Below are 16570 nucleotides of genomic sequence, written 5' to 3' on the forward strand. Positions count from 1 at the left end.
TTCTTGGAGCTAGGTTTAATTGAGCTGCATTTTAAAGAGGTGCAATTTCACAATTTGTGTATATTTTCTAAGTTCACTATTTTGTCATGTGTTGAGAAAAACACAGATTTTAAAATTACATGGTCTAATATTTACATTTAGCATATAACTGCAACATGTCTTTTTTCGTTTTTTTTTTTTTTTTTAAAGACTCGAAAGGACTTGAAATTCAAAGTTTCAGACTTGTGACTTGACTCGGACTTTTACACCAGTGACTTGAGACTCGACTCTGACTTGCCTGACATTACTTGAGACTTGACTTGAGACTTGAGGATAAAGACTTGAGACTTACTTGAGACTTGCAAAACAATGACTTGGTCCCACCTCTGGAAAAAACAACAACACTAGTACCAATTTGCAATCCATATGAAACAAATATTGCATATATAAGTAAACAGTATTAACATTTGTGGACCTGAATATTTATTTGTAATAATCTACAAACACAAATGATATATTTATCTATTCTACTCTGATATCATATGCAACTCTGCTATTCAAATTTTAACAATGGCACCATATAACTTTTTATAAAATAGTTAGAAAAGTATAATTTTGATTACTTATTAATTTTCTTGTCTCCATAACAGAAAATTATAAAATAACGGATCCATTATCCAATTCATGAAGCTTTTTAATAGATTTGGAAAAAACATATTTAGGATCGTTTTCGCCGCAATAATTGTGTAGTGAACTTTTAATCAAAGGCTAAACTGTTAAACTGAAAAAAGACAAACGAGCCACTTCCGCCTTGTCAGCAAAAACAAACCCGTCCACGTCCCTCCCCTCATTAGTTTTCCACGTAAGCGTTTCCCGTTCCCCAACTAAACAGCACCTCTTAAAACAGAATTTGAAGCGACGATTTTGTTTGTTTGTTTGGTTTTTTTGGGGGGGGGATTTGTAAAAGAGACAAGAATGCAGTTGAAGTGATTTTTCTTAGTATCGCAGAAAATCCACTGTTCGGTATCCGCCCCATTAAGGTACATCCGGGACACTCGGGCGACCAAAACAGACAACCTAGAGCACAGCTTTTCAGCGGCAGCGCAGGGGGAGAGAGCGCTTGTACACAGAGCAAGAGAGCGAGCGATGGAGGCGGGAGGCAGGGTACCGTGGGTGAAATATGGGTCTGTCGTGTCCTTATTTGTGGTTGTGTTGGCCCTCTGGTTCCGGTCACCCCAGAATGCAGTGCTGGACGACCGACTGGACACAGTCCTTTCCTCCCTGCTCCGGGCTGAGCAGAAAGTGGGGATGAATAACGTCGCCAGACCCAGAGTAGCGATTGGTAAGCGTTACGAGCTAGCTAACGGTGGCTAGCCTAACCATAGACTGTATGAGTGCAACCTAATTTCAGGGGTTTGTGGATTAATGATCGATCAGGTAAACGGCGCCAGAATAACAGTAACATTAGTCACTGCCCGCATTCACTAACAGAAAATAAGTTGTTAACGCAGTGGATAATATTTGCCTCATATTTAATGTCAAACTTTAGTAAACTGAGAAAAGTACATTTAGGGGTTTCTTATGGAAATAAATAAGGTTGTGTGTTTGAAGCCTGAATAGATGGTGCAGAGGGGCAATAACCATGAAAGGTGGTCACCAGATAAGATGATTAGTTCCAGCTTAGAAATAAAGTCTCAATGAGTGTGCTCCGGGTTACAGGTTTGGCGTTTGGCATATAAAGGAAAATATATTTAATTAAAATACAACTTTTCCACTTTCTTTTAAACAGAAGATCAGTTTTTTTGTGTGTGTTTTAGCTGTTTTCCTGTTTGGTAATTATCTTCCAGTAAGGATGCATCCAATGATTTCAACAATGACTTGAGCCAATTATGACATTCACTTCAGTAATGTGTAAGGTGGGGCAGTATCTGCAGTTATCAGTAATATATACACTACTTAACTAGCAAAGGAAGCTTAATATTTTTTGGAGCTTGGGGTTTTTTTTCTGGATGAAAACAGATGGTTTGGGGAGATTATGAATATAATGACAACTTCTCTGCATGACATTAAGGAAGAGTGTTTGTGTTATCTTAAATAACAGATGTCTGTCCACTTTCCTCTTATTTTTGGCCTTTTTATAATAAAGATATATTAGAGTATTTATTTATTTATGCTTGAGTAAACAAACCCCACTTAGAAATAAATAGTTAAGATGTTTTGAACAGTCTTGTGAGTTTACCTGCCAGAAGTTTATAAGCAGCAAAACCCTTGGTTGTACTTTGAACTTCTTAAAAACAACTGTGCAGGCTCATGTGATGTAAGCTCTGGTATTCTTATAGTAATCCAGTGTTTTGTCTCGTGAGCAAGTCCTAAAACCTTGTGCTTTGGACCATCGCACAGACACTCAATAAGAATCAACTTGTCTGTCCAGCCTTTACCCAATAGGTTACCAATAAGCTCAGCAACAGTACAACCTGATGTAAATGCGATTATAAGAAATTTCTGCCAAAAGATCAGAATCAGCCTTGTTGTTGCCTTGTTGTTGTTTTTGTTGCTGTTGTTGACTAGTTGCATGTGTTTGTGTGTCACATCAAATTAGAACAAACTATAAGTAAAAGCTTGTTTTCATGGTGCCAAAAGGGTTCATAAATAACCAGAAAAATAAACAACAACATACTGGCAACATGTGCTGTATTTAGTATTTAGTATTTTAGTATTTATTTATTTATTGTCATTGTCAAGAACAATGAAATTGCGTTTGGGGCTTCCATACAACCCAAAAAAAAGAAGAAAATAATAAATACCCCTTAAAACCCAAGTGTACATATTTAACCCAGTGTGACTCCAATGCAATAAGACAATCCTTAGCAATAATGTTCGTAGAAATTCAGACAAAGACCTGAGAAACATGACAAAATACAACAATGCAACCCATTCAATATTATTGTACTGTGAGATATGATATCAGATATGGTAGTTATCTATTTAAGAAAGAGGGGGAGGGCAGGAGGGGGAAGAGAATAAAGATATGATGCACCAATGCAGACCAGTTCATTGCTATTAAGAAGTTGGATATGGTTATTGTCCGTGAGAGGGGGGCAGAGAGTTCAGGAGCCTCACAGCCTGTGGATACAGGCTGTTGGCCAGTCTGGATGTTCTGGCCTGTATAGACCTGTACCTTCTCCCTGAGGGCAGCAGATGGAAAAGGTGGCGCGCAGGGTGATGTTGGTCCCGCAGGATACTGTGCACCCTCCTCAGACAGCGAGTGGGGAAGATATTACTGATCTCTGGCAGACTTGTTCCAATAATTCTGCCAGCTTCTTTCACCACCCGCTGGAGTGCTTGCTGATTGGCCTTGGTGCAGCTGGGGAACCATACTAGAAATCCATACGTCAGAACGCTGCTGATGGCACAGTTGTAGAAGTTCAACATCAGAGATCTGGGAATGTGTGCGCTCCGCAGTCTCCTCAGGTAGTAGAGGCGCTGTTGGGCCTTCCGTGCAACTGAGGTGATATGGTTGCCCCAGGACAGGTCCTCGGTCACAGTTACCCCCAAGAATTTAAAACTGCTCACCCTCTCCACCGCCTCACTGCCAATGAAGAGAGGCAGATGGTTGTTATGACCCCTCTTCCGGAAATCTACAATGATCTCCTTGGTCTTTTTGGTGTTTAAGACCAAGTTATTGTCGTGGCACCATGACTCTAGTTGTTGCACCTCTGTCCTATAGTTTGTCTCATCATTGTTGGATATAAGTCCGAGCACTGTAGTGTCATCTGCAAACTTAACAATGAGATTGGACGCGCAGGAGGAAATACAGTCATGGGTGAAGAGAGTGTATAGCAGAGGGCTCAGAACACACCCCTGAGGGGCACCGGTGTTGACCACAAGGGTGGAAGAGGTGTTCTTACCCACTCTGACACTCTGTCTACGGTTAGTGAGGAAGTCCACAATCCAGTTGCACAGAGAGGAGTTAAGTCCCAGTTGGTGGAGTTTGGGACGGAGTTTGTATGGCCGGATGGTATTAAAAGCCGAGCTGTAGTCTACAAAGAGGAGCCGTGCATAGGTGTTCCTGTGTTCCAAGTGCTTCAGTAATGTGTGCAGCACTGTGGCGATCGCATCCTCGGTTGACCGGTTCTCCCTGTATGCAAACTGGTGCGAGTCCAGGGATGGTGGAAAAGCAGCTCTGATGTGTTTAATGACCAGTCTCTCCAGGCATTTGGCGGGAATGGGGGTGAGTGCCACAAGTCTGAAATCGTTCAGACATGTGACATTTGACTGTTTTGGGATGGGAACGATGGTTGCTGCTTTGAAACAGGATGGTACCAGTGAACAGGACAACGAGGTGTTATATATAGAGGTGAAGACGTCCGCCAGGTCCGCAGCACAGTCTTTTAGCACCCGGCCCAGCACTCCATCCGGCCCGGCCGCCTTCCTGGTGTTAATGCTCCGGAACACACGCCTCAGCTCATGAGTGCTCAGGACCGGAGCAGGGTCGGTTGAGGGGAGAGGGGACAGGACAGGGTCGGTGTTCTCCCTGTCAAAACGGGCATAAAAGAGATTTAGATCCTCAGCCAGAGTAGAACTGTCGGCTGAGGGTGATGGTGTTCTTCTTTTGTAGTCCGTGATAGCCCTGATGCCCTCCCAGACCTGCCTTGGGTTTGTGTTGTTCTCAAACCTGGCCTCGATACGCCTCCTGTGCTGCTGCTTGGCAGTCTTGATGCCTCTTCTCAGGTTGGCCCTGGCAGCACTGTATGCCTCCTGGTCCCCGGATTTGAAAGCGTTGTTCCTTGTTCGAATAAGTTGTTGAACTCCGTGTGTCATCCAGGGTGGATTATTAGGGAACACACGGAATCGTTTCCAAGTTGTTACATTGTCCACACAGAAACAGATGTAGTCCAAGACAGTGGAGGTGTAACTGTCCAATGCGACACGATTGTCAGTGTCCTGCACCTTGAATACATCCCAGTCTGTGCAGTGGAAACAGTCCTGAAGCATCGGAATAGCATCCTGCGGCCATGTTCTCACGGTTTTGGTTGTAATCCCAGTGCTCTTGATCTTTTGTGTGTATATTGGGTGTAGCAGAAGGGAGAGATGGTCTGACAGACCCAGGTGGGGATAAGCCTGGGCTCTGTACGCATTCGCCATGTTGGTGTACACCTGGTCCAACGTTCTATCTCCTCTGGTAGCACACTTCACATTACGGTGGAAATTGTGAAGTACAGATTTCAGGTCCGCGTGGTTAAAATCCCCAGCCGCAATAAAGACACTGTCCGGGTGTGCTACCAGGCTGTTATTGATGCTGCTGCTCAATTGTGCTAACGCTAAATAAAGTGCTGGAGTCTGTTATTTTGAGCACTCGTATCAGAGCAGAGTTGGCCATGAGGGATGGATTAACGTTTATTGCTATTAGTTGCAGGATTGAACAGTACAACATAAATAATGGCTTACTGACACTTAACCTGAGCCCTGACCCAGAAACAGGTTTGACAAATGCTAACTCTAAATTCTGTCTTAATTAACTCTTTGAGTTTTCAGCTCCAGAAATAGATGAAACTTCAACCAGTCCACTCAGTCATCAGTTACCCACTCTTGATTTTTCATAGACAGATAAATGGTTAAAAATGTGACCAAATATGACATTTACATTTCTTAAATATAATTATTCAGCTGTAAACTGACTTTTGGATTTCCACAGCACAAGGAAGACAGATTTTTGTTGATTTAGTGGTGCAAATCCTTTTCGGATATTGCAGCTTTTCAAAATGTTGCTCAACATCCAGTCTTTAGCCTGTTTTTAAAATCTCACTTTAAACTGCATTTAGTCCCATTTAAGAATCTTAAGTGGCGCAGACAACAACAGTAGCATCATTTATTCCAGCATGAGAAATTATTGATCTTTGATCTTTTTTGGCTTTTTTTCTTTCTTTTTTTTTGCCTAAAGTGCAATAAAAGTTAGTTTTATTGTAACAGGGATTACAAAATGTGCAGTGCAAGTTAACTAACAATTGGGCAACTTCTTTATTTTATTCTGAGCTAATCCACAGTGCCCATTGATGTCCACTGTTATCCTTACATTCATGATTGATTTAATAAGAAGATTAACCAGCATTTAACTGTAAAGATGTAAACAGCTTTGACATTGACTGTAATAATGGGGGAAATGAAATGGTGTCATAGAGATGGTGCAGGTGCAGCATGAGGGAACATTCAGAGAGAAGCTCTGTTCAATAAAATATATAGGGGAACAGGTTAGGTTAAGTTGGCTCTGTTTCAGGAACAGTAAACTCACTCATCTCCTCTCAGGGTTAACAAACTCTGAGTTTCCACTAAACCTGCTTTCTGTGACAGGGTCCTGAAGGACTATAAAATGCACTATATTCATATTAACCTTATGAAAGCAAATCTAACTGTATCCCAAAAGGTTATTTTATATTTTTTATATGAAGCTACAGCAGGAAAAAAAGATAGGGTTGCAAATTCAGACAAAGTTGCCTGCCTGCCTGAAGCGTTGGCCCCTGTTCAGACATGACCGGCATCTGTGAAGCTCAGAGCTTCTATATCTGCTGATGGGACATATGATTGATCCAGCAGCTGAAACTCTGACAGTGTGTCACTATTTCAGCTGTGATTGGAGATAAATGCAGCCGTACTGGGCACAGCAGCTGCAGGTTGTGTGGATTTCTCACTATTTAGTATGTTTTATTTTCAAACAAAATTGTATATATTTAGCACATTTTGTTTCAGGCGGAAAAACACACGTACTTCATACGGCATATGCTATCACAGAAATCGTAGCATGGCACCATGTTTATAACGTAAAACTTCATCAATACAAAAAAACAGCAATGATATAGTAAAAAGGAAAATTATTATTGTTATTATAAACAGTGATAGAAAAAACAAAAAACACTGGTTATAACCTGTAAAAGGAAGAGAAATGACACTGTCAAGTGTAGTCCAGTAACAATAGAAAAGGCCTAAAATTTAAAAATGAATTCAACCTGCAACTAAACTCAAGGGCTAAGCAGGAATGTTGTCTAGTTTGCTTTTAAATGCTGATGAAGTTGGGGCACACCTTACATGATTTGTGAGGTTATTTTAGTGGCTTTGGAGCACAAAGGTAAAAGCAGTGTGACTAGTCATACCAGTGTTCTCCCTGTCCTGATTTCCAAATGAATATTGCCTCTTTGAGTTTCTTTCTCTCTTTTTCATTCACAGGTTTTGGAGGTTGTGTTGACCTGATAGTAGACAGTGTGTCACTGCTTAATAAAACAGGCATCCAGCCCACAGACCAGCCCCTGCATCATGACTACCTAGAAAATGTGGAGCAGCTGGCTCAGAGCTTTGCATATTTCTTTGCACCAGGAGCAGCTGCAGAGTAAGTGATGTCTGTGTGAAGATGAGCCCATTTAAAAGTAGAGGTCCAGATCTGGAAGCAAATTTTGAGTATATACACATAGATACACATGTACTTTGAATAAATAAAATTGTGGCTATTCAAATATTTGCAGTCCTATCGGTGCTCTGAGTTTTTTCTTCTGAATTTTCCTTTTAATCTTAAACTGGAATTTGAGGTGTTTGTACTGAAAGTATACAGTTTTTTTTGTTTTGTTTTGTTTTTTTCATTTTTGCTGCTGTTTATGTTTGAAAAGGCTTTTTAAGTCTTGAGAATACAGTTGAATTAATCTCCCTGATCTGCTCAGTCATTGCTGACTGCTCGTGTTCTGGCGCCTGTGAGCTCTTGTTCATTGTCTGGAATAAAACACCCTAAGGGCAACAAGACTACAGAATCAGCAGGAACCCACATAGAAAAAGAATGCGCGCTAACATGAATTAAGACTTTTCTGTTAGAGACAGAAACTGTGTCTTTTTTAACATTTAAACTTATTTCTCTGGTCCTTATACTGCCCGTTTTGGGGATTGTACGTTCTTAATGGCAGCCAAATGACTGAATGTATTTAGACTTTGTGTAAATACCATGCAGAGTCATTCTGAAGCATCTAATCTAAATGAATAAATGTCTAATAATATGTTCAAAGAACAAGAGAAAATTGTTTTTTATCTGGATAAAGATGCTTATTTTGAAAGGGTGCTTTGTTATTACGGCTGTTTGTTCTACCTATCATTGGAGATGTGCATTTAAAAAAAAAAAGTTTTAACAAGTATTTATATTTGTGACTTCAGGCTATAAGAAAGCTGCTGTGTGAGCGTTAACTCAGCAGTCCCCAACCCCCGGGCCACGGACTGGTACCGGGCCGCGAGAGTTGAGACTCGGGTGTGAAATGTATGGTTTTCAGGGTTTTTATCGGTTTTTAGCGTTATTTTGTTATCGTTTTTTTCGTTAACTCGGTTTTCCTGGGTCTTTTCACGTGTGTTATGAATCAATCTTTTTTTTCAGTATCGGTACTAGTTTTATTTTGTTGTATTTATCCGCGACACCTTAAAGGCCGGTCCGTGAAAATATTGTCGGGCACAAACCGGTCCGTGGCGCAAAAAAGGTTGGGGACCGCTGCGTTAACTGATAAGCAAGAATGAGATGCAATTATCTGGCAACCAAGCCGAGTCCTCATGCTGTTTCATTCTGATATCCAGCATTCTGGCATCCTGAGGGTGATCATATTGTATGTTTAGTGAGGGTCCTACTGCACTTTTCTTTATGATCACCCCACTTTTAATGCTCAAAAGGATGGATATAGAAGTAATATATTTCAGCCTTCGTCTCCCACTGCATTGCAGCAGTGGGAGTACTGGGAGTCTAGGTGTTTAGGAAGAGAGAGGTGGCATAGGAGGTGGAAAGGAAAAGATCCAGGTGGAAAGGATGTGCACTGTTTCAGGATTGTGGAGGATACAGATAGAAATGTACTAATGACTGAAGAGAGTGTGTTGAAGACTGAAAGAGGTACTTTAAGGAGCAGAGAGAGAAGACAGCAAGAGTGTGTGGGGAATTGCAAAGAATTAGTAAGGAGGAAGTGAGGGAACCTTTGAAGAGGATGAAGAGAGGAAAGGCAGTTGGTCCAGATAAAACACTTGTGGAGGTATGGAGATGTTGAGTAGAGATGGCAGTGGAACGATACCAACTTTCAAGAACTTGGGCGATTTGTAAAGCTGTTGCAACTACAGAGGGATAAAGCTGGTGAGCCATACGATGAAGCTATGAGAAAGAGTTCTTGAAAGTGGGTTAAGATGGTGATGATCAGACAGCAGCAATATCGTCTCATATTGACAGAGAGCACTGAAGATGTGATGTTTGAGAGTGTTGATGGAAAAGTATAGAGAAGGTCAGAATGGGTTTCTCTATGACTTTTGGGATGCCAAGAGACTTATGTGAGGATAAATGGTAAATAGGCTGGTTCTTATATAGAGCTTTGCTAGCGCTGGAACAATCAAAGCACACTCATAAACACATTCATACTCCAATGAAATCATCGTAAATGGTAAATGGCCTGTATTTGTATAGCACTTTACTAGTCCCTAAGGACCCCAAAGCGCTTTACACATCCAGTCATCCACCCATTCACACACACATTCACACACTAGAGCACTAGATCGTAGAGCAACTTGGGGTTCAGTCTCTTAACCCAGGGTGGTGCAGGACATATCAATATGCAGGAAAGAAGTTAAGCGATCATATTAGTGGCAGATGCTGTTGTTTTGTTTTTTTTCATTCTGTGGAAAGTTAATTAATAATGTAATTTAAGCACCATAAATCACAGTAATGTCAGTTTTCACTTTCACAGTTTAAACCAAAGTTTTTTTTCTTCTCCCACAGGCGTTTTATGCTAAATGAAACCCTCTTTAGCGAGCTGGTCGAGGGGGCCCGTGACTTACCTGGAAACAGATGGTCAGTTGGCGGCAATGCTCCAGTAATGGCTAGTCGCATGGCAACCGAGGGATGTGATGTGTTGCTAGGGGGAACTTTCAGCACCGATTTTACTGATGTCCTGTCGCAGCACATTACAGGTACTCGAAATAAGACAAAGTGATGCATCCATTTTACTTTGAATGAAATTTCCGTTTTGTAATTTTTATGTACTTTGTGATATTCCTTTTATCTCCTCAGTGGCAGGTAAAGTGATAGATGAGCCAGACATTCATCTGATTCTGGAGTATCCAACTGGTGCCCGCTGGGGGCGCTATACCTCACGTAGAGCCAATAGGTAGGTGTCATACAGATGCATCAGAAGCGTGGAGTGCGTGTGTACACGGTGCTCTGAGGTGATAGTTGTTCACTTTGTTTGTGTGTTTGTGTTCTGTAGATACATCATTCACAGCGATGCCAATAACCCCTACCTGTCCTCTATGGAGGAGTTTGCTCAGAAACTTATAGACTTCAAACCTGACCTACTGGTGGTGGGAGGGCTCCAAATGATGGACAACTTCCCTTTCCGGTCAGGTAAGAAAGGTGTTCCCTTCTTTCTGATGCACAGTTGGGCTCGCTGACGTTGAACGTATTATCCTGGGTTAACCAAAGCAGTTTGAGGTTAGCGTTACTCTCTCATATCACCTGGAGATTAAAATTCTACTAATTGTAGTTATCAAAAGGAAAGAGGTTTCACCTTAAATATGAACTCTGGACAAAGTTGGTAGATAATTTGGGTCATTGTCTGGAGTTGAGATTGTCAACTCTCACTACTGGAAATGCTCAAATTTGTTTACACGAGGGTGGTGTCTGAGTAGAGCGTGCTAGAGGCAGGACACGAAATGTCCCAGCTGTGTATCACTGTTACCTGGAGCTGTTCTCACAGTGACGCAAATTGTTGAGGGTTTGTAATCAGGAGATCGTGGATATATGATCCCATGCACCTTTATCAGGTAGTGTCTATGAAAGCTCAGGGCTTTAAGCATAGTTAAGCATACTGACCAGTGACACTTGAAGTTGGCTGGATTTTGGCCACATTTGGTGATAGCTGTACAGTGGGGCAAAAAAGTATTTAGTCAGCCACCGATTGTGCAAGTTCCCCCACCTAAAATGATGACAGAGGTCAGTAATTTGCACCAGAGGTACACTTCAACTGTGAGAGACAGAATGTGGAAAAAAAAAAAAAAAAATCCATGAATCCACATGGTAGGCTTTGTAAAGAATTTATTCGTAAATCAGGGTGGAAAATAAGTATTTGGTCAATAACAAAAATACAACTCAATACTTTGTAACATAACCTTTGTTGGCAATAACAGAGGTCAAACGTTTACTATAGGTCTTTACCAGGTTTGCACACACACAGTAGCTGGTATTTTGGCCCATTCCTCCATGCAGATCTTCTCGAGAGCAGTGATGTTTTGGGGCTGTCGCCGAGCAACACGGACTTTCAACTCCCGCCACAGATTTTCTATGGGGTTGAGGTCTGGAGACTGGCTAGGCCACTCCAGGACTTTCAAATGCTTCTTACGGAGCCACTCCTTTGTTGCCCGGGCGGTGTGTTTTGGATCATTGTCATGTTGGAAGACCCAGCCTCGTTTCATCTTCAAAGTTCTCACTGATGGAAGGAGGTTTTGGCTCAAAATCTCACGATACATGGCCCCATTCATTCTGTCCTTAACACGGATCAGTCGTCCTGTCCCCTTGGCAGAAAAACAGCCCCATAGCATGATGTTTCCACCCCCATGCTTCACAGTAGGTATGGTGTTCTTGGGATGCAACTCAGTATTCTTCTTCCTCCAAACACGACGAGTTGAGTTTATACCAAAAAGTTCTACTTTGGTTTCATCTGACCACATGACATTCTCCCAATCCTCTGCTGTATCATCCATGTGCTCTCTGGCAAACTTCAGACGGGCCTGGACATGCACTGGCTTCAGCAGCGGAACACGTCTGGCACTGCGGGATTTGATTCCCTGCCGTTGTAGTGTGTTACTGATGGTGACCTTTGTTACTTTGGTCCCAGCTCTCTGCAGGTCATTCACCAGGTCCCCCCGTGTGGTTCTGGGATCTTTGCTCACCGTTCTCATGATCATTTTGACCCCACGGGATGAGATCTTGCGTGGAGCCCCAGATCGAGGGAGATTATCAGTGGTCTTGTATGTCTTCCATTTTCTGATGATTGCTCCCACAGTTGGTTTTTCACACCAAGCTGCTTGCCTATTGTAGATTCACTCTTCCCAGTCTGGTGCAGGTCTACAATACTTTTCCTGGTGTCCTTCGAAAGCTCTTTGGTCTTGGCCATGGCTGTTTGGAGTCTGACTGTTTGAGGCTGTGGACAGGTGTCTTTTATACAGATGATGAGTTCAAACAGGTGCCATTCATACAGGTAACGAGTGGGGGACAGAAAAGCTTCTTACAGAAGACGTTACAGGTCTGTGAGAGCCAGAGATTTTCCTTGTTTGAGGTGACCAAATACTTATTTTCCACCCTGATTTACGAATAAATTCTTTACAAATCCTACCATGTGGATTCATGGATTTTTTTTCTCACATTCTGTCTCTCACAGTTGAAGTGTACCTCTGGTGCAAATTACTGACCTCTGTCATCATTTTAAGTGGGGGAACTTGCACAATCGGTGGCTGACTAAATACTTTTTTGCCCCACTGTATGTAAGAACTGATGTCAAAAGAAGAACAAAACACAGAGGTAGTATCATAGGCTGATAACCAGCTTCCCCCTCTGAGCCAGGCTGTTTGCACAGCAGATCAGCTGTGTGTTATTTGATCTGACAGTACCTTTGTCTTCTGGTCTGCTGTTTTCCCCCATGTCTCTGCTGTTTTTCCACTCTTTCATTACCCTTTTGTCTTTCCTGTTGAGTTGCTCCTTCCTTTAACATCACTGTACCCTTTCGCTTCTCTTTGTTTTTGTTTTTTTTGTTTGTTTGTTTGTTTTGTTCTGTTTTGTTTTTGACACCCTGCGATCTGCCTGACAGCGTCTACAACTCTTCTTTAATCTTCCACCTATTTTGGATCATTTCAGGTGAGAGAGAAGCCCTCCTCTCCCGTCTGGGACACCTGCTTTCCTCCTCATCCCCTCAAATTGGAATTCATTTTGAAATGGCAAGTTTTGTGGAAGAGAGCATCATGGAAGACCTGCTCCACTACGTCATTCCCCATGTATGTTTGACTGATCAATGAGCAAAATGATATCACCAACACTGAAGAAGTAAAATGTTTATTTACAGAAACAGAATGAGTCAGCTTTGTGAAAATAGATGGATGCCAGGAAGATTTGCTTAGTTAAACTCAAAGCAAAGCAGGCTGACTCAGTGGGAGCTGTATTTGCTTTCCACTTTTGCATAATCATATTTTGAAGAAATGCGATGTTCTGCTGCTTTCAAAGGTGCAAATTTTGCCCCATAATCAAGCCTCTTCAATACTGTAAACACATAATGAATATTGTTGTGGCTAGACCTCAAAGCCATGGTTTTCTTTGTGCACTCAACACAAAGGCTGTAGTTTATTCCACTCAGCATAACAAAGCAGCCAACACACACATGTGCAGACCTGATGAAAATGTAAAAGTAGTAAATAGTAAAATCGGTTTTAACGAGTTACCTTAATTCTGCTTTTCCAGGCGGACTCTTTGGGGATGAATGAGCAGGAACTTCCAAACCTGCTTAGCTCGCTCAAAGGCTCCAACATCACCGTATTGTCAGACCCAAACCCTCGTGTAGCTACTGTTCTTGACCAGATGAGGGAGGTCTATCGCATTTTGAACCAGCGCCACAAGGAAGCCAGTGCAGAAAGTCGGGCAAATGGTGCCCGAGCTACAGTCAAACCACTGACCCGACTCCATGTCCACACGCTGGCTTTTCAAGCCATGATTGTGACTCGTGGCTCCAAGTGGAAGAACACCATGTCAGCCACTGCCAAGGCTTCGCTCACAGCTAACCGCCACGTCTGTGGCTCTAATGACATTGATCCCAGCAAGGCGAGGCTCATAATGGACGACTCTTTCTCCGTTAGCCGACAGGAGGGAAGCCAGCGTATCCCTTTACAGGAGACCAGGCCTGTCAGCTGTTGGAGTGAAGAGGACTATGACATCTGTGTAGCACCAGTGCTGGTGTGCACTGAGGTTTATCAGACTGCAGGTGGAGGGGACAACGTCTCAGCTGCTGGCCTGGTTCTGCAAATCTAGAGAAGGACAGACACCAAGTGGTCTGTCTGTGTGTATGTTTGTGTGTGTGTGTCGTGCTGATCAGATGTTAGTGAACCGCGTGATTCTGGAAACTTGATCTAGGTGTGATGCACACTAGCCTTCAGAAACTGACGCAGGTATCAGGCTGATGAGTCGTCCTTTGTGTCTCACAGCCTGAGGTGCACATTAAGGAAAATTGTTATCCTTCATAGTTGGAGTCAGATGATGGAGAACAGTGGTTATCTATCAGGTTAGGCCTTCAAATGTTTGATTTTTGAAAACGATACAAAGAAAAGGCAATCAAAAATTATACTTAAGTAATTAAGTGAAATATCTGCTAACTAGACTTATTGTAGTTTATCAGTTAGGTTAAACCATCACTGATTTAATCTCTCCTTGTCTTTTTCTGCGTGTGAAACCCATGCACATCACCTCAATTGGATTTCTTTTTTCTTTTTTTCTTTTTCTTTTTTTCTTTTTCTTTTTTTTTTAAACAAAATCAGTCCTGCTGTTTCTTACTTGGATTTCCATGTCAACTCATCCATCATCTGACTCCGTTGATTTTAAATCAGCTGCCCTCTATTTATCCAATGCCTTACAAGAAGATGTTCAGTCAATATGAGATAAAGAGGAACGAGGTATGGATAAAGTCAGATGCCAAACTGTAGGTTGTGGAGGGTTTTAAGTTTCTTTTTAAATAGTACAGCATTTTTAGTAGCCTTTTTAATTGTTTTGCACAACTTCTGCTGAAGGATAAAATCCTCCTTAAGTCATGTAAATGCAGGGCTTCACTATGCAGAAAACGGATTCAGAAGAATCAGAAGTAGGTGGATCTTGTCAACCACTTGAACTCTACAACTCAGACCAGTGAACAAGCTTTAGACTTCACCTGCCTTTGTGCAACACACATTTTCAGATGAACTTGAACCTACCTATGACTGAAAATATCTGAAGCATTTTAATGAAAAATTACGAAGTTTTTTGAAACTAGGACCAAATCTGCGGTCCTTTGGTGTAGTAGGGATAAAATATATATATTGACCGCTAAATAGCTGCAAAGTAATCCCAGGTGCAGGTTTAAAGACACCAAAATGTTCTTTTAATGACAGGCTATCCTTCCTCTTCCCCCTACTATTGCATTAAAAAGGCAAAGAAAGGCCCTGTTCCTCCCTGTGTATGTGAAAAGTGTGCTTAGTGGTTTGGGTGTGTTTGTGTGTGGATTGTCATTCCTCTGTGGTTCCGTTGCAGTGCAATAATGCAAAATCAATGTTAAGAGACCACTTTTGGTAGCTGCACATGATGTCAAACATCTTCCTCTCTACCTCCATGCTCTGATTTTCCTTTCCTTTTTCCATCTCCTGTCGCTCTTCTGTTAGTTCGTCATACCTGTTTTACATCCTCTTTCTAATTATTTTTTGTTCTTCTGTTTTTTATGGCTCTTTAAAGACCAAATAACCAGTGTGGACTATCCTAGCCAATGTTGTTGCAACAGTGAAGTTCCTGACATGTGTGTCACGTGATATGACTGAATATAGTGGAACACTTGTTATTTAAAGGGGCATTAACAATCTACTTGAATCCATGCTGTTGCGCATCATGAATACCCCCAATGTCTGGAATACTGGACCACTCAAATCATATTTTCTTCATGTAGTCTTTGCGTCACGTATTGGATTTAGAGTCAAGATATTAATCCCTGTTACTTTAAACCCCCACTGAGATGATCTTTTGGTGAAAGGGGGACCCAGCCTCTCCACAATCATCTAATTACCTTCTGGGATTGGACTCAAACCTGTATTTACTGATGCAGCTGGAGTTAACTGGGATCATAGCCAGCTATTTTTCTCTCTCTCACTCGCACACACACATATTCCTTCCACAGCTCCACCTTCACTTTCACAGGTAAACTTCAACATGCAAGTGGACTTTTTGTCATTCTTGATTAATCTATTTGTTCGTTTATCAATTTTACCAAACATGCTTTTTTTTTTTTTAAGAGGAACACATTTATTTTGTTACAGAGTGTGAAAAAGGGAAATGTAGAGAACAGGATATCCCTTTAAATCTTTTCTCTGTATCACGGCTGTAATGATTTCATGGTGTTTTGTTATTGATTGATTGACCGAAAGATAATGAGCCTTATTCTGTTTTTACATTTGGGGTTTAGCGAAAAGGGAACCTTTAATACAGACTTTTTCTATCACTATAGGCTGATCTTTCCTTATGTCTTAAAGAGTAACGGGTTGTGTTTTTACTGTGAATGGAAACCATAGCATGTGTTCATGCTCACATAGTGAAGTGGTTGTTTTCACCACCGCATTGCTTATCTAACCTCTAGATAAGTCATGTCATCCATGTTTCAATGTTGTGTTTAACTATTTCATGCATGTTTGACTATTTGATGCAGAATCGCCTGATAAAATGCTGATTAAGCAATCATTGATTTGTTGTTTTTATTTTTAGGGGTCATTTATTGAAAATGTTCACAATCATTTTGGCTGCAAACTACATTTTAGACAAGAAGATAATCTA

General features: G+C 41.5%; 1 protein-coding gene across 1 annotated transcript; it reads left to right on the forward strand.

Annotated features, from left to right (window-relative positions):
- Window positions 1-827: 827 nt before the first annotated feature.
- Window positions 828-16559, forward strand: adpgk2 (ADP-dependent glucokinase 2). Its single transcript, XM_086285177.1, has 7 exons — window positions 828-1321; window positions 7198-7357; window positions 9749-9939; window positions 10040-10136; window positions 10236-10372; window positions 12878-13014; window positions 13475-16559. Exons 1-7 carry the CDS (start codon window positions 1126-1128, stop codon window positions 14036-14038), a joined length of 1482 nt encoding a protein of 493 aa, XP_086141303.1. The 5' UTR covers window positions 828-1125; the 3' UTR covers window positions 14039-16559.
- The last annotated feature ends 11 nt before the right edge of the window (window positions 16560-16570 follow it).

Source organism: Aulonocara sp. 'chitande type north' Nkhata Bay, linkage group LG1 (assembly GCF_057382095.1).
Source record: "Aulonocara sp. 'chitande type north' Nkhata Bay isolate Kocher_YH1m ecotype deep benthic linkage group LG1, A_spYH_male_GT1.1, whole genome shotgun sequence".
Classification (NCBI taxonomy): domain Eukaryota; kingdom Metazoa; phylum Chordata; class Actinopteri; order Cichliformes; family Cichlidae; genus Aulonocara; species Aulonocara sp. 'chitande type north' Nkhata Bay.

Excerpts from the sequence above, each read along its gene's own strand:
- adpgk2 (XM_086285177.1), top strand. The coding sequence starts at position 1,126 with ATGGAGGCGGGAGGCAGGGTACCGTGGGTGAAATATGGGTCTGTCGTG. Across the intron at positions 1,322-7,197 it reads CAGACCCAGAGTAGCGATTG|GTTTTGGAGGTTGTGTTGAC; the intron begins GTAAGCGTTACG and ends TTTCATTCACAG. Across the intron at positions 13,015-13,474 it reads TCCACTACGTCATTCCCCAT|GCGGACTCTTTGGGGATGAA; the intron begins GTATGTTTGACT and ends CTGCTTTTCCAG.